A 27,118-nucleotide genomic window follows, 5' to 3' on the forward strand; every position below is an offset into this window, starting at 1 on the left:
CACGACTATGATATGAGGGTAGATGACTTTCTGCGTCGCACACAAGCAGTGGTCAGTGGTCGGAGAAGCAGACCTCGGGAGAGAGAGCGGGAGAGGGAGCGCGATCGTCCCAGAGACAACAGGAGAGACAGAGAACGGGGACGGGATCGGGAAAGGGAGAGAGAGAGAATTTGTGAGCGGGACAGAGACAGGGGTGAAAGAGGCAGATATAGAAGATAATCCATCTGGAACCAGTGGTCATTTGAAACAGAACAACAAAGCTTGTATTTTTTTGTGTGTTTACAAGTAGTACACTTTATTTTCAGCTGTCTACTTAGTTTGTTGTGTAGAAGGTTTTACAATGACCCTCTTTGTTCCAAGCATGCAGTAAACTATGAACTGGAAAAACTCAATCAGCCAAAAGAAAAAATGCACAAAGTTGATATTTGAGTTGACCTTTTTATTGGAGAATGGGAAACAGTTAAGAATGTAGATATTGGTTCCTTTTCAATAAGTGTTCATCTACTTCTAGTGACTTCATCCTAGGGTTTTTTAAATATTGATGGATAACTGCCATAATTTTTTTTTTTTTTTTTTTTTTTGCTTTATTTTCTTACTTGTCGTTTCACATGGTTCAGTGGAAAAAAAGCTGCTATCAGGTAACGCACCGATGGAAGTGTGATGCTTTACCCGTGGGGCAGTGCTGTAGCAGCCTTTTGCTTTCCTGGTTTCTAACCCCTTCGCTGTAGAGTGTTTTGTCAGTCTTCGATAATGAAAGCAATATTAAGAAGACACTATTGATAGCTAATTTTTAATCTTTTTAAAAATCTTCCTGTGTTCAGTAACCTTCTGGTCCATGCTGTTGTCTAGCCTCTCTCTAAAACGTACACATTGCTTGGAATGGTCACAGTTTGCGTGTGTGGAAGCAGAAAATGTGGCTGTATTCTACATTGCTACTGTTTTTTATAAAAAAAAAAATAATAATAAATTGGTAACAATTGAAACCATTGAAATTTTAGTTTGGCTTGTTATTTTAAAGGCTTCCAGGTTTGCTAACAGTTCTAGGAAGGCTGGCCTGTGTATTCAGAAGTTACCTATTTTCCCTCCTCAGTAAAGATATTTCCAATGGGTGAAATTCAACCCAGACAGCTGTCCTTAACAGATACAAGCTGGGGCTCAGTATCACCAAAACTAAGGGCTGGCCTACACGAACACTGGAACTCTTAAGTTGCGCTATTTCAGTTACGTAAATGATGTAACTGAAGTCGACGTGACTTAGGTTGACTTCCAGCGGTGTCTACGCTGCGCTGGGTCAATGGGAGATGCTCTCTTGTTGACATAGCTTCCACCTCCTGGGGTGGCGGAGTACAGATCGATTTAGTGTGTCTTCACCAGACCCACTAAATGAACACCGCTGCATCGATCACTGCTGTGTCAGTTTAGCCAGTAGGGTAGACACGGCCTAACGTTTATGGGAATAGGTAGGTTCATAGTCCTATCTTCCTGAATCGCTGCAGGAGTTTCATGGATTTTGGGATTAAACCAGAACAAAATACTCAGTTGATTAAAATGTTATACTTTTCTTTTTCGTGGGGGAGCTGTGTAACTACTATGCCCTCAATAACTTACTTATGGAGAATTACTCTCATGGATTTGAAGCAATCTGGTTTTAATGTCCTAGCCCTGTGCCAGTCTCAACACCACTCCAGTGAAAGAGAGATCCAAACCATCCCCATGTCAGTCAATTGCCCAATCCAAACAAAATTACAGGGCGCACACCCACTGTGCAGAGCCAACAAAGGAATGCCTCTACTTAACATGCCATAGCAAATGCCATGGGATATTTCATTGACTTCTGTATTGTAAATGCTCTTGAACAGGACAGATTTGAATTTAAACTTGGGATAGTAAAAACCAGAGAGCTAACCGACAACTTGAGAGTTCACTGGAAAAAACCACTCTTCTCTGCATGCAGTTAGAGGCATTTCCCTGTTCTCACTTTACTGAGTTAACTTTTGGGTTGAAATGTATTATTCTTAGGCCATGTCTACAGTTACAGGTAGATCAGCACTGCTGCAATCGATGCAGCAGGTGTCAATTTAGTGGGTCTAGTGAAGACCCACAAAATCAATGCTCTTTGGTCGACCCTGATACTCCACCTCCCCGAGAAGAATAAGGAAGTCGACGGGAGAGCATCTCTCGTGGACGCAGCGCCGTGTAGACACCGTGGTAAGTCAACCTAAGCTACATTGGCTCCAGTTACATAACAGGTGGCAGGAACCTTCTGGATCCTAGCAAGTTGAGCTCTTACAGCTGTCATACAGTGCTGAACCATGCATAAGCTATCTGTAATTTGCCTTCACCTTAATTTGTCACCTGAACCATGGCTTGCAGAGCTACTTCAGTAACTGGCAAATTATAGTTAGTGTGTGTGTGTATGTGTGTACACGCACACGTGTGCATCATCCTAAGAAGAATAAATTATGGCAGTAGCAATGAGGCAGCGACTTGCTGGAGTATAAAAGCCAAGCAGGTTTATGGCCAGATTTCACATGTTCAGCTCCTTCACTTGGAGCCAGGCTTGTGCAAGAGTCGAGCACTCAACTTGCTACGTTTTTCTGAAGAAGGCGGCCCTTTTGTCTCCACATACTTGTTCTCGTCCATCTTCAGTCTGTCCTACTTCCTCTCTGTGTTTGTCTCCTGCTTCAGCAAACTTTTAAATAACCTGGTCAAGTAAGGCTGCAACTGTGCATGGTAACTTCTGTGGGTAGCAGTCCATCTGCACAAATTGCAAGGCAGGTTACTGTGGGCTCTTCTACAGCTGAATTCCTTGACTTGAACTGATGTGCATTAACCTAAGCTTTGCATATTTTAGTAGAAGAAATCTTACATAGACTGAATCAGTTTGACACTCAATAATAGGAATTGCTTTTATTAACAAATCAACCCAAGCTCTATCCACTAGGCAGCAAATATTTTGGTTAGCAGCAGTGGCGATGGAGAGGTATTAAAGCAGCACACAGAAGGGAGCTAGCTCATTCAACCAGTGCAACAAGCATTGAATTACACAAGAGCCTGAATCTGTATGACCTTTTACATTCAAATAAAGTGCATACCCTCACTCATGCAGAGATCTTCCTGTAGGGATAGGGTCATGATAATGGGGTTTAATGGAGTAGGCTCACAGTTTTGCCTTAAGACTACAGCTGGTCAAAACTCAGTGATACTTTCCACAAACTCCCCCCCCCACTCCAAGCAGGTCTAGCTAACTTACTTTGGCTTCATGTTTCCCAGTATCAAATCTCTGAATGTTTTATATGTCAGCAATCAAGGCTGTGCTCATGCCAGCTGCCTGTATGGGCACAGCCTAGGGCACATGCAGCTCCCACTGACTTTGTTCAGCCTGCATGCATCTCACTGCAGGATCAGGGGCACAGATTTTTGCAGAGTTCCAGCACAGACCTATGCAATCTGTAGCTCTCTGTAGACATTTTATAATAGCTAATTGACCTAATCCTCTGGTGTGAACTGGCCTAGCTCCACCCAAGTGATTACAATAGGGCAGTTTACACCAGCTGTGCACTGCAGCTACAAGGGGAGTCTCGATAGATCACATAACTCTAGTGTCAATAGCTGATGACCAATTTAGGTATTTTTCTGTATGCTCAGAAACGTGACCATTCAAATTAGTGTGTCTTATACTCAGCATATCTGCTAGGGTAGGCCCTGGATTCTAGATTCTCCTAAATCGCCACCAACATTGAAGTGTCCCATTTTCAGTTTAGCATCGAAGCTTTAGCTTTTAGGAACAGAGCCATTTTTCCATCGTCTATATTTAAGGGTTTACATAGCTTTGAACTAACCAAAGGCTTAAGATTTGTCACAACCAGCTCCAAAAATTAGTGCTGCTAAAATATATGCTGTAAACGAAGAACCTTACTGTTTTCTCTAGCAACTTTGTCTGCAGGCAAATGTAAATTGCCTTTCATTAGGCACTGGATCATTTACAAATGCAACCCAAGTCTGACAAAGGCAATTTTAAAAGCATTCTTAAACACGATCTGGTGGCTAGCTTATTGTAGCAACCACGCAATACTGCAAACCACAGGATCATAAATGGGACAGATCCTCACCCGTTATAAAATTGGCACAGCTTCATGGCGCTCAACAGAACAATTTATACGGATTTAGAGCTGCTGGGGAGTTGGCCCACTATATAGATAATAAGTTTGCCAATTACTGAGGGAAATTAGCAGTTCCACTTGGTGTTTCCAGGAGTGGAGCATTTTAAGTCAACCTCTTACAGACCAATGAAGCCACAAGGCCTGGTATTAGGCAGCTGTCCTCTCCACCAGCTCTGGAATGCTGTAGCACAGGTGACCCACTCCTGTGTATGGCAGCAGATGCTTGGGAATTACTAGTGGCACGATGAGCTAAGGCCTGAGCCAAAGCCCACTGAAGTTAATGCGAGTCTTCAGGGAGCTCTGGCAGCTGTCAGGATGTGCAAGTTGCTGTTTCTGCTGTGGAGGCCGGCTAGCAGGATGAACTGAGCCCGTGTACCCTAAGGCTAACTTTCCACACCCCACAGAAGAGGGACCACTGGGAAGAGGGAGTCCTGCAGCATGGGGTAGCCCAATACAGCAGGCCAGAAGAATGCATGCATGGTGTATGGAGGGAATGGGACACAGTGGAATGCCTTCCACCACACCCAGTCACTTTCCCCACCTTGGTTGGACGGAGCAGCTCTTTCTTCAGCTTGCTAGGTTGCTCTGGGCCAGGGTTTGGAGGCTGAGCACTGGATACTATGGAGCAAAGGGGGCAGACCTAGATTCCCATAAAACCCCTCGAGTTATTCTGCCATTTCCTGGATCCCCTTGTGTACTGGTTTGACCCCTGGGATTTCTACACTGTTGAGATTGTGATATTCCCTGCATAGAGAGTTCCCTGCCGTTCTAACAGCCACCCCCTTTCTTGGGCCCACACTCTAGCACATGCCTACTGAATTCTCAGCACTATAATTCTCAACCATCAAATTGTGTCTTCACCCACAGAAATAAAACTCAGGGCAAAGTTTCATTAAACTTCGGAAAGATTTTTCACATGAGACACAATGCAGAAGGGATATGATTGGAGCCTCCATATCACGACACCAACCATTCCGATTTTATACTCTGGACAAGGCTTTCAGACATGGGACGTGAAGTTCTTCTCTTTGGCTGAGATTTTGGAAGGAGGCCAAGGGAGTCTGGTGAAATTCAATGGGAGTAGCACACCTAACTTTGCAAATCCAATTCCTCAATCCTCACTGTGGTTGCTAAAAGGCCTGATTTTTCAAACATGTTGAGCACCCAGCATGTCCCAATGAAGTCGGAAGCAGCTGCTGCATGCCCAGAACATTCGAACATCAGGGTATCTATTAAGACACTTAAATATAGACATCGGAACCTACAGGCAGATGGCTATTTTCAGAAGTCTTGGCCTTTCTAGTGGGCATCTTCTAGGAGCATCAGATTGCTTATCTGAGCTCCGAACTAGTCAGTGTCTGCTCCTCCAGGAGCCATACCAACAGACACATGGACACTTTGGTTCTGGATGATCTAGTGAGGACACACCCTCACAGATTGCAGGGTGGGCAAATCAACTTTAATACCTGCAGGTAGAAGATACAGCAAAGGACCTAAAACCTAGTTGGGCTTTGTCCTTTTAAAATAAAGTCTCCAGAAAGTTACATTTTGAAAATCATTGCCACAGTTAGCATCTGACAAGTCCCTGTGTAATCACTGAAGAAGTCAGATTGGTGGATCCAGCTAAGTATTCATTCTTATTCAAGCCAAAAGAAAGTTATTGTAAACATCATATTTGCTAAATGCACAACTTTCCTGATACTACTTCATCAGAACACAGCCCTGGCTACGCATGGTATTAAAGCATGCACCTCACTTCAAGCATGTGCCTAGATCAACAGGACCACGAACAAGCTGAACCAGGCCCATGGGAACAGCAAATCTACTCCGTTTTCTTCTTCTTTACAATCCTACCGCATTTCTTACAGCAAAACAAGCAGCATTTGACAGCAATGAAAACAGCAGCTGCTGCACAGGTGAGCAAGAACGCCAGGACGTCCAGGCAGTGATACTGGTACCAGGTGAGCTCATGAGCTGCTGGTCTCAAGTGCTTTGCCCCTTTATGGCGCATGACAAATTCGATCCAGAAGACAGCTCGGTCCAGAGGCTTTATGGGCTGGTCATGGTGAATCTGGGATAATCTCACTGCATTTTCTTTATAGCTGAAGGAATCGGGGGGGAAACAAAAATGACACGGTGGTTATTCTGAAACAGCGCTTTCCCCAACACAGCTACTGTATGGGGCAACTAGCAAGCAAAGGGATCGCTGACCAGACTCCCTGCTCCACACTACAGGGTCAAGTCAATGTAAGCTGCCTTGTGTTGACCTAGCTGTGGAAGCGTCTTCACTTAAATTTGGCTCCACCGATGTAAGTGTCTCTCTACGCTGATTTAGAAACAGCCTCTCCCCGAGCGGTGTAGAGTCATGGTCGATGTCATCAGGGCGACGCAGTGTCAGTGCAGACGATGCATTGCTTACGGTGACTTACTGGCTTTCAGGAGCCGTCCCACAATGCCCTGCACTGACAATGCAATCAATACAAGCGCTCCTGGTGAGGACGCGCACTGCCGACTCAAGGAGCCAAGTGTGCGCGCACACAAGCGATTTAATAACTGCAGCAAGGGCTGACATAAGTTAAGTCTCATGGCCTGAGTCAAGATTTAAAGTGAGCCGAAAAGATAAGCTAGCCCCAGTTTGCTATTACATAATGAGACTTCTTCAGAGGGTTCGCCACAAGACATTCCTAGCGTCCAGCTTTTTCTGTTGTCATTTTCCCTTGCAAAAAATACTTCTGGGAAGACAATTTGCAGGGTTTTCCCTCCAGATCTGGTGTTTCACAGCTTGAGACGGGTGGAATTCCCCCAGTGCTAAGGGTTTTGGTCCCTACGGACAGTGGTAGCAAGTTGGGAAGCCAAGACTCAGTGTCACAAACTAGCCAAGAAGAAGTTTGCCCGTCGTATGTGTGAATTGGAAATTGGCTGGGTGACTTCATTCAAACTTGCTCCAAGAAGGGAGCAGAAAACTACACAATCTCAGGGGCTGCTCCAAGGCCTTTTCAGAGCGATCTTTCCCAAAGAGATCACAAAATACAATGTGAGGGAAATTGATTTCTGGACCACACCTTCCAGGAGCTGCTGCAGGCTCAGATAGTATCCTTGCACCAACACAGCTACTACAACCCTGTCCCATTAGGCAGAGACTGAACTTACCTGGAGTTGTTAATGACGATATTCAATGCATCAATTAAATCCTGGGCTTGCATTGTGTTAAAATCCAGCTCAACTGCCATTCCTTTCGCCTTCATGTGAGCAATGTTATCCGACTGGTCAGCGAACAAGGGAATCCCAACCATGGGAATCCCATGGTAGATAGCTTCATAGATCCCATTAGTTCCACCGTGAGTAATAAAGGCTTTGGCCTTGGGGTGGCCTGGAATAGGAGAAGAGAAGCGTTTAGGAACGATGGGGTACATAAATGCTCAGATTCCAGGGAAGAAGGCAACAAGTTTGTACAAACTAGGTAAATAATGATTAGTTTGACAAGGGGCTAGTCCTGATTACTCCAGACTAGCATTAGGGACGGATAATGGTATGTACATGCTTCAACCCTAGCCAATGGGAAAATACCTTGCAAAACATTACAGACTCTGCTATTGATCTACGATTAAGGCTGACCCAGCAGAAAGTTCTATTTCATTCACACCGATCCCCGCACAAGTTACAGTGCCTGGATGCAGCTGGAGAAGTGTGTCTCCTGGAGCCATGCTGGCTCACATGTTCTGGGGCTGCCCTGGGACACAATCCTTTTGGCTAGAAGTAGGCAGGAGGGTTAAAATGATGATAGATACAGAACCTCCCTAAAAACTACTTCCCCGATGTGTGCTTTGGGATCTATCCCATCAGCTGGGCAATTCTCCAACTCACAGAAAGCTCGGCTTTCTAGAGCCGTGCTTCTAGCCAGACGACTCCGATTGCTCAGCTAGATTCCTGGCTCAGTGGCTCTGCTGACCTGGCAGTTAAAGGGCGGGTCCCGTTTCAGAGAAGAGGGACCTCAGACCAAGTATTTTCAAATTGGTTAAACTTTTTGAAACCTTTGACTAATCCCTAGCAGATGGAAACTGAGATGTCACTCTCCTTTCCCCTCTGTTCCCCTCTTTCTTTCCTTTCCTTCCCCTCCCTTCACTCTTTGCTCTTTTTATGCCCCCGTTGTCCCCTTATTTTTGTAAAAAAAGATTCAATAGAATACAAATAAGAAGGGAAAGGCAGTGGCTGCCTTCTAGGTACTTATGTTTAAATGCTACACACCAGTTACCGGGCCTGATTCACTCCCAGTACTCCAGTTTATCCCAGTGTAACTCCAGTTTTTGCATCACTTCTGCTGCCCTTCTTTGTATTTACTCTAGTTTTTGTCAGGGGAGCCACACACACTGATTCCAGGGGTAGTTGCCCCAGGACAAAGCAATGTTATCTCTCTGGTTTTATGGGCAATGCTATTTCGGTCCATACAGCTGAGAACCGCCAAGTACCTTTGTGAAGCCTATCCTTGCTCTGCTACCATCATGGGTATAATTAAAGCTGAGTAAGCACCTCTCTCTAGATAACACACACTAAATACCCTGGCCTCCAAGTGACCTCTGAGGTACTGTATTTGGTTACAGGATTAGCTTGTGTGTATAATGGGCAATCTAGTCTCTTTTTGTCGTAAAGTGACAAAAAAGTGAGTAAAGTGGGGAGGGAACACGCTTGTCAATACTGAGAAAAGCTCAGCTAGGAACATTTCCAGCACAGAGTCTTACCAAGCAGGTCATTCTGGGGTATCCAGTCATAAATCCTAGTGTTGGGTCCTAAAGTTTCTGGTTTCTTCCCTTTGTACCTCCAAAGAACCTTGAATGAAAATGTTTGAAGATACACGAGCTGTGGTTCAAGCTGCACTATCGCACTGCAATGCAATCTGGGGCCTGATCCAAAGCCCACTGATGTCTACTGGAGTCTTTCCATTGATTTCAATGGGCTTTAGATCAGGCCCTGGTTTAGCAAGGCTTCCTTTGAGCACTTGAGTTATTTACACACTTTTGTAATAGGGTATTATACTATTTATTAGATCTCTCAAAGCGCTTTGAGAACAGTATTATCCCCATTGTACAGATGGGGAAACAGAGGCACAGGTGGTGAAGTGACTTGCCCAAGGTCACCCAGCCGGCCAGTGGCCAAACCAGGAATGGAACCCAGTCCTGCTCTCTATCCACTAGTCCACACTGCCTCATTTTGGTATGGGAACTCACCCCACATGGTTTTGTTCAAGTGAGTCATATATGAGAAAAATACTATAAATTCAATTTCTGTGACCACTCAGGACTCAACCCTGCTTCTTTGCAAGCCCCAAACCCAGTGACTTCAACTGGAGCTGCTGGGGGGGGAGAGAAAAAAAAATCGGAGCACTTACATTGAGTGGAAGTAAAGAGCCTACCTTTAGGCAATGCAGTTTGAGAGCTGTGGCCTGAGGGAAGCAGGGATTTTACAGCAGTGCTGCTGATCTTGTTGGCAGGAATGCAGATCATTTACAGAAACTGACCTTTTGTGGAACCTGGCTGAGGGCCAAGGCAACCGTTTTACTTTTCTCCTCGGTTAAGTTGTAAATCATTGAGCCAAGAGAAAACACCACGATACCATGTTCCCCTGAACTCTGGACAAACTCTTCCATTTCCTGAAGAGAGACAAGAGCCTTTTAATTTTGGAAAGCAGCCACACCATCCAGTGTGGTTGTGTTCTGTTCATGGCCCACCTACGAAATAAAACCAAAATACTCTAACCTGAAAGGTCTAAGCGTAACACTGTTTTTTCCTTAGACTCCAGAAATCTCACACACAACAACCAAATACAGAGGCACCTCAGGGAGAGAGGCACAACTCAATCCACCATGCCCTAGGCTGGCTCTTTTGCAGACTGACCGCAGCTTCCCTACAGAGTAGTCTGCAAGCAGGAGCAGAAACCCCCTTAAAATGACAAGCTATCACTTTAAATTCTAACCCACTTTTCAATGCACTTCAGATTGAAATAGGTGAAAGGTAGTCAATAGAAATACACATGGCAAGAGACATATATTTATGTAAATACAAAGCTTATCAAAGAGCAGGCTAAAATGTTATTTGATCATGGTCTCTAAGCACCTACATGGGGAAATTTCTTATTTCAGAGGGTTCTTTAATCTACCTGACACAGGTATAATGATCCACTGGCTAGCTTTAAAAAAGGGATTGCGTGGTAACTGGTTTAACAAGTTTCAGAGTAGCAGCAGTGTTAGTCTGTATTCGCAAAAGAAAAGGAGTACTTGTGGCACCTTAGAGACTAACAAATTTATTTGAGCATAAGCTTTCGTGAGCTACAGCCCACTTCATCGGATTCATGTAGCTCACGAAAGCTTCTGCTCAAATAAATTTGTTAGTCTCTAAGGTGCCACAAGTCCTCCTTTTCTTGGTTTAACAAAACTTTTCTCGCCAGCGTTTGTTAGCTGTTGGTGCCGAGCAGTTCCATCTGGCCATCATTTCTATCCGACCCAGGCGACGTCTACACTACACACCACTTTCGTCGGCGCGTAGAGTACATGCAGCTACACGCTGCAGGGAAAAGTGCACCACATCTGTGCTGCAGTGCACAGCTGCCAGTGTCAGGGAAAGGGCTCTGGCAGAGGGGAAGCGGCAAGGAAAGGCTCAGTCTGTCCCTGCTGCCTCGCCCCTGCCAGAGCCTTTCCCCACGGCCAGAGCCTTTCCCTGCCGCGGGGAATGGGCAGAGCCTTTCCCTGTGGAGGGGAGAGCTGTGCAGCAGGGAGCAGCTGGCACCTTCCCCTGTTGCTTCCCCCCGCCGAAGGCTCCAGCGGCCAGATGTTATGCTGCTAAAAACAGCAATACAGATGTGGGAGGCACAGCTTGGGTATGTAGAGAGCCATGGGACGGGGGGGGGGGGGGGGGGCGGGAAGCGTACTGGGGTACAGACAAACCCCCTTCAGGCATGTCTGTACGGAACTCGCCTTGCTGTGCCTCACCGTCTACCCTGCTCCTTGTACCCATGTGGAGAGGGCTACGTGGGTACGTATGCTACACGCCGCCGAAGCAGCATGCAGTGTGGATGCGCTGATAGAATACAATTAATGTTGAGACTGAATCCTGGAAACCATCCCTCTTTAAAACGCAGCCCAAGCAGGTTTCAGGAAGAGACCTCTGTTCCAGAGGCGAGCTGCGTGGGAATTTTCCAATGACTGGGGGTGGGGGTGGGGGGGGAGAGACAACACATCAACCCTAGAATGGCCTGGTGGATATAGGGCTGATACGGGAGAGTCAGATTCAAGTCTGAAATCAGGAAGAGCAGGGACTTGACCCTGGGCCTCTGGCATACCAGTGTTGGATCATATTAAAGAAGTTCTGTATTAAAATCACAAAGGTTAGCCCACTCCCCATATTACACATGGGATCCTTCTGGCTACCCTGGACCTCGAGCCAGTGGGCTGGGGAGGGAGGGAAGCTATTGGACACTAGAGGTTGTACCAAATGGACTCCTCAAAAGTGGGTGTGCCTCACCTTGCCTGTTACCCCAGAACCTTGTAGTAAAGATACATCACTAGGATCATGTATGTGGGATGAATTGGAATCACAAATTCAAATTTCCTCACAGTACCTTCTCTTGAATAGGCTACATAGAAAGTGACACTGATGATTATAAATCTTAGTGTCAAAAGGGGGATTATGTTGGATCATATTAAAGAAGTTCTGTATTAAAATCACAAATGAGTTTGATTTCCCATAGTTTAAATTCCAGGGTATTACTAATTAAGAGGTCTCTTGGTTTTTGGTACTGTTTCTCTCCCTCTCCGTGTGAAACTTGCAAGCTGCTAATTGTGTTAGTACATTCTAAGACAGAGTCTGTTCTCAAAGCAATTCTTTGTAACAACAACAACTACTCACACACAGAGAGAGACTCAAAGCAATACTCTGTAACAACAGAAACAGCACCCAGAGACTCCCCGCCCTTTTGTTGTATTCATCCCTCTTTGTTAACAATTGTGACTAAAATAGAGATAGAGGATGCATGTGGATGGATGCCTGGTGTGGAAAATAACTGAATGATCAGGGAGGTGCCAGCCTAAGAATCCAGTGTAGGATTGAAGAAGGCATCAAGTGGAAATAACCAGAGGACCCCCGGAGGGCAGACTGGAATCCACCCAACAGCCTCAAGGATGGGAGAACCAAAGAACAAGATAACATCTGGCAGCACGGAGCCGTCAGGAATGTGCCATCTGCTGATTGATTCAGCAACAGCATGATGAAGCAATTCTCATAGACTGGCATAGGAATAAATTCCTATAAAAATGGACTCTAGAAAGTTTTCAGAGTAACAGCCGTGTTAGTCTGTATTCACAAAAAGAAAAGGAGTACTTGTGGCACCTTAGAGACTAACCAATTTATTTGAGCATAAGCTTTCATGAGCTACAGCTCACTTCATCGGATGCATACTGTGGAAAGTGTAGAAGATCTTTTTATATACACACAAAGCATGAAAAAGTACCTCCTCCCACCCCACTCTCCTGCTGGTAATAGCTTATCTAAAGTGATCACTCTCCTTACAATGTGTATGATAATCAAGGTGGGCCATTTCCAGCACAAATCCAGGGTTTAACAAGAACGTCTGAGGAGGGGGGCGGGTAGGAAAAAACAAGGGGAAATAGGTTACCTTGCATAATGACTTAGCCACTCCCAGTCTCTATTCAAGCCTAAGTTAATTGTATCAAATTTGCAAATGAATTCCAATTCAATAGTTTCTCTGGAGTCTGGATTTGAAGTTTTTTTGTTGTAATATAGCAACTTTCATGTCTGGTCACGCGATTACAGACATACAGATATAGGGCTGATACAGGAGAGTCAGGTTCAAGTCTGAAATCAGGCAGAGCAGGGACTTGACCCTGGGCCTCTCGCGTACCAGGAGTGGGCTAGTGAGTCTTTCTGGTTTTTCACAAGACACTGTTGCAAAGCTCTGTCTCCTCCTCATGCACAATAAGAAAAGCTTTGAAATCTCAAAGATTCCCAGGACAGGAAAACTGTTTCCCCCCAGTCGGGTCAAGACAACTAACACGTCAAAGCATGGTGAGGCAGGAGCAAGACTCCAAAGATTAGAGACAGAGGGATGGCTCCTCAGCTGTAACATATTAGTGTGATTCCATTGACTTCAACAGGACAAACCCATTCCCTGCACTATGCAGTTCGGGGGCAAATGACACCACCACAGCGGAAAGTGAGACTTGTGGTCTCCTGCCTGACTCAGCAGATTTCCTGGGAGCTGCTGCGTTATCATTATTGTTATTAATGATTCACTTATTTCTCTATTACCTGAAATGAGGCACCCCTCCCTGGTTTCTGGGTGCACTTCTCAGAGTGCAGACCAATGGATCTGTTGCCCTCAAACTAGGGAGCACATGCCATGACTCTGGTGGCTACTACATCTGTCCAGAAGACTAGTTCCCCATGGATAGTTTAATACCTGCCGTTTGTAATTAGCCAGAGTCAGACAGATTCGTGGCTGCAGCTGGTTCTAGGGATGGTGGCCTACATTGAGAATGCCTTGCCTGCAGCTCCCGTGAGCTCCTCTCATGTTCAGGCCAAGGTGGATCATGGAGAGAGAGGGTTTTTAGAACAACCAGGGCCTAGTCATCTGAACCTTGGAATTTCAACCCAACACAACTAGCTAGCTCAGTAGCCAGCACCAGGTATGGACCACAGATCAGAAACGTGTTCAGTAAACTATAGGATCCCAACAGGCCATCAGGGTCCTGGCCCAGGGGCACAGCAGCAATATCCCACCGAAGGACACCCCTGAAATACTGGAGGGTCCATGAGTTTCCAAGGCCAGATAATTGCACCCTGTCCATCAGATCCCATTGCCCCAGAGGAAGATAGTCTTCAGATCTAAATGATACATTTCCCTTGACTTCATGGTAAAGCACATGCATGAAGGAGAAGAGACGTCATGATACCACCACAATATCATTATTCTGAGACTCAGAACAACAGCTGTCATTTCACTAGTTACTCAGAGACAGCTGATGGAAGAATGCCAGTTAAGGAAGCTTTGACAGATATGCAACAAAAGCCTTGAAGTCACAGGAGAGCAATATAAATACCCATAGCTCCATTTTTCCCAGTCTCCACCACCAACGGAGACATCTGTCCTCTTGAATTGGAAGTGCTCCTGGAACGGACATCAGGTCTGAACCCCAAGAAGTGGCCAAGTCATTGAAAAGATAGGCACACGTCCAAGAACTACAGCCCAAATTTTCAAAAGCGACTCGTGATTTTGGCTGCCTCAGCGTTTGGGAGCCTAGCTCGAGACATCTTAAAAGGCAGATGCTCAGCATATTCAGAAAGATCAGGCTCCTTCAAAGTGTCTCAATTGAGAACCAAAATAAAAATAAAAATCTCGACACCCAAGATCATTAGTCATTTTGGCGAGTCATGGCCGAGACTTTTACAGTGCTGTTGCTTTTCTGATTATTTTGGCCTATCCCATTGCTGTTTTCCATAGCATATTTCAGCATTTAAACTGATACTTGCTCCTTAGAATTAATTAAAACTTATGTTCAACTAATAATATGATCTGACATGGTCCTGAGGTTTTTATTTTTTAAGCTGAGCACTAGATTCACTACTGCTACGCCTTAACTACCACCTCCCCCCGTAAGGATCCACAGGTGGGTCCTACACATGCCTATCACAACACGTGGTGTACCTCATCCAGTGCACTAAATACCTCAACAACAGCTATGGGGGTGAAACCAGATAATCGCTACGCTCTCAAATGAACTCACACAGGAAAATGATAAAAGACAAAAACACCCTGTCACCTGTGGGTGAACATTTTTCACAGAACAATCACTCCATATCTGTGCTCTCAGTCCTCATCCTCAAAGGAAACCTGCCCAATACTTTCAAAAGATGAGCCTGGGAGCTTAAATTCATTACTCTGCTAGACACTAAAAACCATGGACTGAACAGAGACACTGGATTTATGGCTTATTGCAACAATCTGTAGCCTCCTAAATGACCCCCTCTCCCCCTTCCTTTCCTCCCTATCACTGGAGAGATGTTAACAGGCCACTTCACCTCAAATGGTCACTTGAAATGCGGTAGTTACTTATGCTAAACAATCTGTTCCACCTTGCATTTAGCTGTGACACTTTCTGTTTCCCAGACCTGAAGAAGAGCCGTGTGTGGCTGGAAAGTTTGTCTCTCTCACCAACAGAAGTTGGTCCAATAAAATATATTACCTCACCCACCTTGTCCCACCAGCAGGCAGACAGGTAATTGACTACAGGCCAGCTCCTGAGCTGGTGTAAATCAGCACAGCTCTGGAACTGGCCCTGTATTTTCAATCCGCAATGGAGCATCATCCAACATTGCAGTGATGCATAAGATTTCTCTTGCCCAAAGCTGACATTGTTCTCAGCAAGCGTCTCAGGATATGGCATACTCTGCATGTGGAAATCACAGAAACAAACAGCTGTTGATCTGATGGGCAGATGACTAGACCAAGGGAGCGTATTAAGGTACCTCAGGTAAAGGCTTTGCAGGCTTGCAGTGGAGTCCCCCAACAAACTCAAAGTTAGGCAGGAAAGGGCGAGGGAATTCAAAATCCCAGTACGTTCGGATCAGCCACATCTCTGCTTTGCCCATCGTTTCACACAGCGTCGTGGGCCTTCCTGCAAGCAAAAGATCGGGAGTTAAAATTAGCCCAGGAGGGAGCAGTCTTGCTCATTGTCTGTTGAAACATACCAGCCCTACATCTGAGACCTGGCATTCCTGGACACTGTTCAGTGCAGCATGGCCTAGTGAACAGAACTGGGACTCAGGAGACCTGGGTTTTATCACACCTCTGCCATTGACCTATTGCATGACCTTGGGCAGGTGACCTCAACTCTCTTTCCCCTCCCATCCTTCAGTCTGACACACTGCAACTTCACTGATTTACCTTAAACTGGGTTTGTTCAAATGGTGCAACTGTGTGTCTGGGACTTTCTTATAACTTGTTTTAGTCAGATCTCTCAGTTGAACTGGTGCCTGTACACTTCAATTGATTCACTTTACATATATAAGTGGCTCCACAAAGTTACAGAGGTTTAACTAAATTGGTATAAAGTTACACCTTTAGCTGAATCACGACAACTGTGTGTTTAGACCAGGCCTTAGATTGCAAACTCTTCAGGGCAGGGATTATGTGTTTGTCCAGGGCTTAGCATAGGGGACACTCTAGCTGCTACTCTCTGATAAATAATAGGAATGAGTCTGAATCACGTTGATCACAGATAGGAATGAAGATTGTCAATGATGCAGCCCCATGTCCCGCCCTGTTCAGAGCTGCAGTGCTGACTAATAGGATTTTCACACCCACATGACACCTTGATACAGTAAACTTTGATCATGACACAGGTTAGTTAGTATGCAGTGTTGTTGTAGCCATGTTGGTCCCAGGATATTAGAGAGACAAGGTGGGTGAGGTCATATCTTTTATTGGACCAACTTCAATGGGGGAGAGAGACAAGCTTTTGAGCTACACAGATCTTTCCTTCAGGTCTGGGAAAGGTACTCAGGCCTGGTCTACACTACATGGTTAGGTCAATTTAAGCTGCCTTGCATCAACCTAAGTGTGGAAGTGTCTTCATTTAAATTTGGCTCAGCTGACCTAAATGCCTCTCTACGCCGAGTTAATAACACCATCCCCACAGGCAGCCCAGGGGCATCCCTGCCCTGAACAACTGGTCTCACTGCAGAACACAAAACTCACCTAACTGGAGACAGGGAGTGGTGGGAAGGCAGGGAAGACTCTGCAAGAACCAAATCCTGTCCCGGGTGCCTGATTGTTCTGCTAAAGGAGCCAATAAATTCAACAGCAGTCCCAGCAAACTGCTCCCCTGCTGGGCAGCTGATAATCATAGAGGCGTTTGCTCTCATTTCTGCATAGACACAGTCTGGAAAACAGCCCACAGCTGACAACACTATAAAGACCTCTCAAATCATCTGTACATCTGTACTTTGCTGGGCCAAGCGTTCTATTGGGCTTCCCCACATCTTTAAAGTGTGTTGAGATCTACAGATAAAGCACTACAGATATATACAACATTGTGAGTAACCTTATCTTTTTCAGATGGGTTAACTAAGGCCCGGCAAGGGTCAGGGACTTGGTTGGGAGGGCCACTGGCCTAGGGGTTAGGGTACCAGCAACGCAGATACAAGTAAGCAACCGTTTTCATGTTCTCTCCACAGGTGCTAATGCGGAGAGTAGACTAGATGATACATCTTAGGGAAGGGAACAGAAGGAGACTCCGCCGATTGGAAGGCATGAGATGCACTCTCCTAGAGATAGGGGTTCCAAGACCACCGCTCCCAAGAGAAGGAGGCGGGTGGTGGTGGTCGGGGACTCTCTCCTCAGGGGGACTGAGTCATCTATGTGCTGCCCCAACCGGGAAAACCGAGAAGTCTGCTGCTTGCCAGGAGCTAGGATTCATGATGTGACAGAGAGACTGCCGAGACTCATCAAGCCCTCGGATCGCTACCCCTTCCTGCTTCTCCACGTGGACACCAATGATACTGCCAAGAATGACCTTGAGCGGATCACTGCAGATTACGTGGCTCTGGAAAGAAGGATAAAGGAGTTTGAGGCACAAGTGGCGTTCTCGTGCATTCTCCCCGTGGAAGAAAAAGGCCTGGGTAGAGACCGTCAAATCGTGGAAGTCAACGAATGGCTATGCAGGTGGTGTCAGAGAGAAGGCTTTGGATTCTTTGACCATGGGATGGTGTTCCAAGAAGGAGGAGTGCTAGGCAGAGATGGGCTCCACCTAACGAAGAGAGGGAAGAGCATCTTGGCAAGCAGGCTGGCTAACCTAGATAGGAGGGCTTTAAACTAGGTTCACCAGGGGAAGGAGACCAAAGCCCTGAGGTAAGTGGGGATGTGGGAGACCGGGAGGAAGCACGAGCAGGAGAGCACGAGAGGGCAGGGCTCCTGCCTCATACTGAGAAAGAGGGACAATCAGCGAGTTCTCTCAAGTGCCTATACACAAATGCGAGAAGCCTGGGAAACAAGCAGGGAGAACTGGAAGTCCTGGCACAGTCAAGGAATTATGATGTGATTGGAATAACAAAGACTTGGTGGGATAACTCACATGACTGGAGTACTATCATGGATGGATATAAACTGTTCAGGAAGGACAGGCAGGGCAGAAAAGGTGGGGGAGTTGCATTGTATGTAAGAGAGCGGTATGACTGCTCAGAGCTCTGGTATGAAAACTGCAGAAAAACCTGAATGTCTCTGGATTAAGTTTAGAAGTGTGAGCAACAAGGGTGATGTCATGGCGGGAGTCTGCTATAGACCACCGGACCAGCGGGATGAGGTGGACGAGGCTTTCTTCCGGCAACTCACGGAAGTTACTAGATCGCAGGCCCTGGTTCTGATTGGAGACTTCGATCACCCTGATATCTGCTGGGAGAGCAATACAGTGATGCACAGACAATCCAGAAAGTTTTTGGAAAGTGTAGGGGACAATTTCCTGGTGCAAGTGCTGGAGGAACCAACTTGGGGCAGAGCTCTTCTTGACCTGCTGCTCACAAACCGAGAAGCATTAGTAGGGGAAGCAAAAGTGGATGGGAACCTGGGAGGCAGTGGCCATGAGATGGTCGAGTTCAGAATCCTGACACAAGGAAGAAAGGAGAGCAGCTGAATACAGACCCTGGACTTCAGAAAAGCAGACTCATTCTCCCAGGGGATGCTGCCTATCAATTCCCTGAGGGAGTCAAACATGAGGGGGAAAGGAGCCAAGGAGAGCTGGCTGTATTTTAAAGAATCCTTATTGAGGTTACAGGGACAAACCATCCCGATGTGTAGAAAGAATAGTAAATATGGTAGGCGACCAGCTTGGCTTAACACTGAAATCCTTGCTGATCTTAAACACAAAAAAGAAGCTTACAAGAAGTGGAAGACTGGACAAATGACAAGGGAAGAGTATAAAAATATTGCTCAGGCATACAGGAGTGAAATCAGGAAGGCCAAATCACACTTGGAGTTGCAGCTAGCAAGAGATGTTAAGAGTAACAAGAAGGGTTTCTTCAGGTATGTTAGCAACAAGAAGAAAGTCAAGGAAAGTGTGGGCCCCTTACTGAATGAGGGAGGCAACCTAGTGACAGAGGATGTGGAAAAAGCTAATGTACTCAATGCTTTTTTTGCCTCTCTCTTCACAAACAAGGTCAGCTCCCAGACTACTGCACTTTGCAGCACAGCATGGGGAGGATATGACCAGCCCTCTGTGGAGAAAGAAGTGGTTCGGGACTATTTAGAAAAGCTGGACGAGCACAAGTCCATGAGGCCGGATGCGCTGAATCCAAGAGTGCTAAAAGAATTGGCGGATGTGATTGCAGAGCCATTGGCCATTATCTTTGAAAACTGGTGGCAACTGGGGCAGGTCCTGGATGACTGGAAAAAGGCTAATGTAGTGCCCATCTTTAAAAAAGGGGAGGAGGAGGATCCAGGGAACTACAGGCCAGTCAGCCTCACCTCAGTCCCTGGAAAAATCATGGAGTAGGTCCTCAAGGAATCAATTCTGAAGCACTTAGAGGAGAGGAAAGTGATCAGGAACAGTCAGCATGGATTCACCAAGGGCAAGTCATGCCTGACTAATCTAATTGCCGTCTATGACAAGATAACTGGCTCTGTGGATGAGGGGAAAGCGGTGGACATGTTGTTCCTTGACTTTAGCAAAGCTTTTGACACGGTCTCCCACAGTATTCTTGCCAGCAAGTTAAAGAAGTATGGGCTGGATGAATGGACTATAAGGTGGATAGAAAGCTGGCTAGATTGTCGGGCTGAACGGGTAGTGATCGATGGCTCCATGTCTAGTTGGCAGCCGGTATCAAGTGGAGTGCCCCAAGGGTCGGTCCTGGGGCCGGTTTTGTTCAATATCTTCATTAATGATCTGGAGGATGGCATGGATTGCACCCTCAGCAAGTTTGCAGATGACACTAAACTGGGAGGAGAGGTAGATACGCTGGAGGGTAGGGATAGGGTCCAGAGTGACCTAGACAAATTGGAGGATTAGGCCAAAAGAAATCTGATGAGGTTCAACAAGGACAAGTGCAGAGTCCTGCACTTAGGATGGAAGAATCCCATGCACCGCTACAGACTAGGCACCGAATGGCTAGGCAGCAGTTCTGCAGAAAAGGACCTAGGGGTGACAGTTGACGAGAAGCTGGATATGAGTCAATAGTGTGCCCTTGTTGCCAAGAAGGCCAGTGGCATTTTGGGATGTATAAGTAGGGGCACTGCCAGCAGATCGAGGGATGTGATCATTCCCCTCTATTCGACATTGGTGAGGCCTCATCTGGAGTACTGTGTCCAGTTTTGGGCCCCACACTACCAGAAGGATGTGAAAAAAATTGGAAAACATCCAACGGAGGGCAACAAAAATGATTAGGGGACTGGAACACATGACTTATGAGGAGAAGCTGAGGGAACTGGGATTGTTTAGTCTGAGGAAGAGAAGAATGAGGGGGGATTGATAGCTGCTTTCAACTACCTGAAAGGGGGTTCCAAAGAGGATGGGTCTAGCCTGTTCTCAGTGGTAGCAGATGACAGAACGAGGAGTAATGGTCTCAAGTTGCAGTAGGGGAGGTTTAGGTTGGCTATTAGGAAAAAGTTTTTCCACTAGGAGGGTGGTGAAACACTGGAATGCGTTACCTAGGGAGGTGGTGGAATCTACTTCCTTTGAAGTTTTTAAGGTCAGGCTTGACAAAGCCCTGGCTGGGATGATTTAGTTGGGGATTGGTCCTGCTTTGAGCAGGTGGTTGGACTAGATGACCTCCTGAGGTCCCTTCCAACCCTGATATTCTATGATTGGCTGCCTTCTGTCTGATCCTTAATTTGCTCTGATCATTGATCACTTTTTACAGATGTTGAGAGGAAATGCAGGATGTGCTGCTCATGCATGCCTCGCCAGTGTAGGCCTCAAGCCTGCACATACAAATTTACCCAAGGAAGTTGTCTCAATTCGCAAAAATTTCAAAAGCTCCCACCTCACAGGACTCTACAGCCCAGGCTCCAGCCCGAGCCCAAACACCTACACTGCACTTAAACAGCCCCACAGCCCCTGCAAGCCCAAATCAGATGGCATGGAACAGCCATGGGTTTTTTAACTGGAGCGTAGACATATCTTAAGTGTCTTAGGGTTAGATTTTCAAAGGTATTTAAGTGCCTAAAGATGCAGCTAGGTGGCAGTGTGGAATTTACAGATGTGCCTAGGCAGGTTAGGTGTTTAATTCCCATTGAAACTCAAAGGGACAAACTCATGGAGGCACTTTTGTAAATCCTGCTAGGCGCCTAAATTCCCTTTGCCAATCGATTCCTTAGTCACTTTCAAAAATGGGACTTCAATGTGCTTGAAAATTTTACCTGTTGACTGCACTGGAACTAGCACATGGTCCTCGTCTTTGCAGGATCAAGTCTTCAGGTTGCCATCTGAAAGCAGTGGTCTTACCTCACATGTCAATTTCAAAACTCAAGCACTTACGAGCAAGGAAATGAGTATTTAAGATCACACCTCTTACATCACCCATATAATAAACAAACATTATTCTTATAATATACAAGGTAATTAAAATATCATCACAATCTGGCCCCAATTCAGGAAAGCATGTAAGCATGTGCTTAGGTTCCACTGTCTTCAAGTTAAATTACATGCTTAAGCACCCTTCTTGAGTAGGGATACTTCACTGAATTGGGGGCTTAACTTTGACCCGGGCCTCATTTAGATACTTCCCAGGGAAATGGGACTAAGAATGCAGAGGCAGTTAATTGGAGATCAGTGGTAAAGCTTAGCTCCTGTTTATTAAAAAGGGAGCAGGACTGTGCCCACGTTCCAGGACATGTTTGGCTGACACTTTAGGCTTTGTGAACACAAGTTTCTACAAAACCTAGGATCAGTAAAAATGTTTCTATGATGTTAAATTTCATTTAAAATGTAAACAACTTATCCTTAAGGAATCCTCTGTGGTCCCTGCAGGACTGTGCTCACATGGGAAAACCAGGAAGTGAAATGTATTAGAAACTTTTATAAAACTAATTGTCCCAGCTCAGAGAAATGCAAAAATTGATCAAACAGTGAAAAGAAATTTACATCTAAAATTTCTTTCAATATTTGTATCTGGCTTTGGAGGTGAAGATGCTCAGTTCTCTTGAAAAAGCAGGCCACTTAGGCACCTAAATTCAGTTCCTAACTTGAGGGCTCCAATTTCTAAAGTCTTGGCCTGGACAAAAAAGCTATGTCTGTCCAGTCACTGTCTCACCTAAGACATCACTGTAATACGGATTCCACTCATCCACCCAGAAATGCAAGAAAAACACATCACGGTAAACATAAAGCAGCAAGTTTGTCATCTTCTCTATGAAGGACATCCTGTCTGTCAGTCCCCCCGTGCTGGCAGATACGTACGAAGGTGGGGCTGGAAGCCCCCCACACAGCGCTCCACTGTGTTCCCTTCAGAGAACCGGAAAGTATAGACAAAAGGGATTTCAACCAACTCTGCTATCAGCTCACCGCCAGGCAAAAGAGGGTCTGAGATTAGGACATCAAACCCCGCTTTGCAAACTGGGAGTGTTGCAACTCCAGACTGTCCAGACTCTTTGTAGTTGACACTCCAGTCGAGATTTCACCTCTACCTGCAATTCATCCCTCAGGCTATTCTGGAAAGACTCTAGATGCTGCTTTAATTCCTTTTGCAAAGTCTCCTATTGTTTTAGGCCTTGTTATACTTTCTTTTGTCCAGCCTCGATTTCTCTGAGCACTTCCATTATCTGTTCCATCTTGGTTCAACAGAAAGGCCAGCTCACAAGCTCTCTCCCTGAAAACTGCGTCCCATGTTTTGTCCTGAACGGTTAACCAAAGTTCAGGGTCCTGTGGGTTGTTTCCGTTAGCAAGAGAAATTGAGAACGGAGACAGGTATCTGTGAAGCAATCCTGTTTACTTGTAAAGAGTACACAAAGCCCTGTTTCCTTCAACACAGGAGGAATCACACAGCAGGAGGCAGTGTCTTCCAGCCAGCACTCTGCTCAAAAAAACTCGCTATAGAAGCTTTTTTCCCCCTAGGGGCCATTCTCCCAGTCCCAGGGCTTGTTCAGCTGTCTCCTTGGCTTTCTGTTCCTTTTCTCCTAGCTTCTCTGGTATGTTCATCTGCTTCTCTGACACAATCCAATCCAGTGAATCCCCTGCCCCCAAGACTGTTATCAGATCACAGAGGAACACTGTGGGTCACATGACAACTCCTACTCCAGCCTTGCATGTGACTTTGTTTTGGGCAGAGGCCCCTAACTGTTTCAGCTATCTGGTTCCATAAAGAAGTTGAATTATTATATATTTTTATTTTTACATTTATCCAGAATGAGGGGCACTGATACACCCACCAGTTTCAACAAGGTTTAACCCAACCTATGAGAGTATTTACCTGACCAGCACCTCACAATGTTAACTGTATTTGTCCTGACAACACCCTGTGAGGTAATGCAGTCCTAGTATCCCCATATACAGATAGGGAACTGAGGCAGAAAGAGACCGAGGCCTTGTCTAAACAGGTATTTTGTGTTTGTTTGTTTTTAACCAGTACATCGATTTCCATGAAGGTCTGTTTTGGGTGTTTTTTTTTTTAAAAAACAAAACAAAATAGCTATACCAGTATAATCTCTAATGTGGACTCAGTGATGTTGACTAAAATGTGTCTTGTACTCATAACTTATTCCCCTTTCCACATGGGAAAAGGCGATGCTGCTATAAACACCTTAACACATCCCTCCTCACTCCATTTTAGCTACAATGGTGGTACCATTTTAGCTACAATGGTATCGCTAACGCAGTACAATTTACCTACAGACAAGCCCTATGTAACTTGCCCAAGGTCACCCAGGAAATGTGTGACAGACCATGAAGTTGAAACAAGGTGTCTGGAGCCCCAGGGTAGCACCCTACCCACTGGAATAGCCTTCCTTTTAGAAAATGCAGCCCTACATTTTTGATGTTATGGTATAGACACAATCATGGCAAACAAGAGCAGTCTTACCTAAAACATCGCTGTAGTACTGATTCCATTCTCTCCACAAAACCTGGTGAAACAGAACATCCTGAAGAGCATAAAAGAGCATGTTTTCCAATCTCTCCATGAAGGACATCCTGTCCGTCAGTCTCCCCGTGCTGGCAGGTACGTACGAAGGTGGGGCTGGAAGCCCCCCACACAGCCGCTCCACTGTGTTCCCTTCAGAGAACCGGAAAGTATAGACAAAAGGGATTTCAAGAAACTCTGCTACCAGCTCACCGCCCGGAGAAAGAGGGTCTGAGATTAGGACATCAAACCCCGCTTGCCGGAGCTTTGCTATCAGCCCGGGGTTCAGCATGACACTGTCACAGGTCTGCTTTGACATCTTGATAAAGACTTCAATGGATTCTTTCATTTTCAACATGATCTCCCAGTAGGACAGATGGGGAAGCTCGTACAACCACAGATGCAGGAAGTCCTCCAACTGGGCTTCCACGGTCTGCTTAGTAAAGGGCACCGGCAGGACCTCAAAGTCAATTGGGGAAGAGGACTCATTGTAATTGACGAACAAACTTGATGAAGGCACCAGGACAGTCACATCGTGGCCCCGAAGGGAGAGTTCCTCCAGCACCAGTTTTATGTTGAGCCAGTGACTGCCATCAGTGGGCCAGACCAGCACCTTCCCACATGATCCTGAGCCCCAGCAGCTCATGTGAACCCACAGCACCAGCAAAAGCCACTTCTTCAAAATCATGGCTGCACGTCTGCAACTCTCATTGGAACTCAGTTCAGTTCCAAAGTCCACGGTGTAAACACTTCTAAGCACGGCCCACAAAGACTGGATCCTGAACACTCCAATCTTCATATAAGGTCATTTCAATGCAAAACTACCATATGTGGGTGGGGACAGGCTCAGCAAGTACCAAACTCTGTCGTGGATCGCCTAGGATTCTCCTACAGGAGAAGGCACTGTTTCCTCTGCAGGACAACTGTTGTAATGCACTGTGTGGAGAAGGTGGCTGTGGATGTAGCTGAGGCCCCTTTCCAAGGAGAAGAGAACGATCCATCCTTGGACGATAGGGCATGGATCACTATATTATCTTTTCACGGGAAACTCTGCATCACCCTTACCACCTCGCCTGCCCTACTCACGGATCACTGGGGCACAATCAGGGCCAGAGCTTTTTGCATTCAATGCCCAGCGTGATACTGCTAGTGCATCTAGGTCAGAGCAGCCATCACACACTCACAGCCTTGAACATGAGCGCCTGTTTTTATCTTTAAGAGGGAAGGTGGTGAGAAACCAGGCCTCTCTGCTCAGTGTTCTCTTCAGCAACTCAGGGAATGCCATTTTTGGATCAACCAATTAACCTTTGGGAGTTGAAGTTTCCATTCTCAGAGCAGGTAGCTGGCAAACACCCAGCTTCCTCGTTATCTTGCTTGAGGGCAAATGCCGTCTCTGTGGCGTGTTCTCAGAACTCCACCCATCTCACAAACTCGAACAGTTTAAACTGCCTCTATCATGATGCCAACAAATAACTCGTCTCTGGCACGGTTTAGGCATATGACAAACTGAAACAGCTACTTCTCTGCATAGGCACCTTTTACTTCAGCTACTTGTTTGCAGTGAATATTTGCTTTACCTGAGCCACATTTTTAAAGGAAATTTCCACCTAAAGAATTTGTAAGACACCTTTTCTTGGCATTTATCATTAATGTCTGGTCTTACCCAACTCCTCAAGCTCATCCAGGCGGCCACCTTTCACTGTAGTCTGTAACCCTTTGATTTTCTTTTCAAGGTGATTTCTCAGATCCTGAAGTCCCTGCTGCAGCTCATCTCTGTTAGCAAGTTCCAAATTGGCCAGAGTTCGTTTGGTCTCCACTAATTCATAGAAAACCTTCTGGTCTATGGCAGTCAGGTTGCTGATCACCTCACTGATCTGTCTTACTATTGCAAACTGGGAGTGTTGCAACTCCAGACTGTCCAGACTCTTTGTAGTTGCCACTCCAGTCGAGATTTCACTTCTGCCTACAACTCATCCCTCAGGCTATTCTGGAAAGACTCTAGATGCTGCTTTAATTCCTTTTGCAAAGTCTCCTATTGTTTTAGGCTTTGTTATACTTTTTGTCCAGCTTCAATTTCTCTGAGCACTTCCATTATTTGTTCCATCTTGGTTCAACAGAAAGGCCAGCTCACAAGCTCTCTCCCTGAAAACTGCGTCCCATGTTTTGTCCTGAACGGTTAACCAAAGTTCAGGGTCCTGTGGGTTGTTTCCGTCAGCAAGAGAAATTGAGAACGGAGACAGGTATCTGTGAAGCAATCCTGTTTACTTGTAAAGAGTACACAAAGCCCTGTTTCCTTCAACACAGGAGGAATCACACAGCAGGAGGCAGTGTCTTCCAGCCAGCACTCTGCTCAAAAAGCTCGCTCTAGAAGCTTTTTTCCCCCCTAGGGGCCATTCTCCCAGTCCCAGGGCTTGTTCAGCTGTCTCCTTGGCTTTCTGTTCCTTTTCTCCTAGCTTCTCTGACACAATCCAATCCAGTGAATCCCCTGCCCCCAAGACTGTTATCAGATCACAGAGGAACACTGTGGGTCACATGACAACTCCTACTCCAGCCTTGCATGTGACTTTGTTTTGGGCAGAGGCCCCTAACTGTTTCAGCTATCTGGTTCCATAAAGAAGTTGAATTATTATATATTTTTATTTTTACATTTATCCAGAATGAGGGGCACTGATACACCCACCAGTTTCAACAAGGTTTAACCCAACCTATGAGAGTATTTACCTGACCAGCACCTCACAATGTTAACTGTATTTGTCCTGACAATACCCTGTGAGGTAATGCAGTCCTAGTATCCCCATATACAGATAGGGAACTGAGGCAGAAAGAGACCGAGGCCTTGTCTAAACA

General features: G+C 45.9%; 2 protein-coding genes across 5 annotated transcripts in view; one reads left to right on the forward strand and one right to left on the reverse strand.

Annotated features, from left to right (window-relative positions):
* The window catches only part of YTHDC1 (YTH N6-methyladenosine RNA binding protein C1), a 33,624-nt gene extending 32,728 nt beyond the window's left edge, over positions 1 to 896 (forward strand). For 2 of the 3 annotated variants that reach the window (XM_074950340.1, XM_074950341.1), the window contains one exon: positions 1 to 894. In XM_074950340.1, coding sequence (XP_074806441.1) covers positions 1 to 219 — 219 coding nt within the window. In that variant the 3' untranslated portion in view covers positions 220 to 894. The other variant, XM_074950342.1, reaches the window with a different exon arrangement.
* Positions 551 to 27,118, reverse strand: part of LOC141986139 (UDP-glucuronosyltransferase 2C1-like) — a 27,993-nt gene continuing 1,425 nt past the window's right edge. Inside the window, exons 2-7 of one of the 2 annotated variants that reach the window (XM_074950344.1) lie at positions 24,233 to 24,884; positions 15,695 to 15,843; positions 9,676 to 9,807; positions 8,900 to 8,987; positions 7,314 to 7,533; positions 551 to 6,265 (exon numbers count right to left, since the gene is read on the reverse strand). In XM_074950344.1, coding sequence (XP_074806445.1) covers positions 5,986 to 6,265; positions 7,314 to 7,533; positions 8,900 to 8,987; positions 9,676 to 9,807; positions 15,695 to 15,843; positions 24,233 to 24,884 — 1,521 coding nt within the window. In that variant the 3' untranslated portion in view covers positions 551 to 5,985. The remainder of the gene's footprint in view (positions 6,266 to 7,313; positions 7,534 to 8,899; positions 8,988 to 9,675; positions 9,808 to 15,694; positions 15,844 to 24,232; positions 24,885 to 27,118) is intronic. The other variant, XM_074950343.1, reaches the window with a different exon arrangement.

Source organism: Natator depressus, chromosome 4 (genome assembly GCF_965152275.1).
Source record: "Natator depressus isolate rNatDep1 chromosome 4, rNatDep2.hap1, whole genome shotgun sequence".
NCBI classification, from domain to species: Eukaryota; Metazoa; Chordata; order Testudines; family Cheloniidae; genus Natator; species Natator depressus.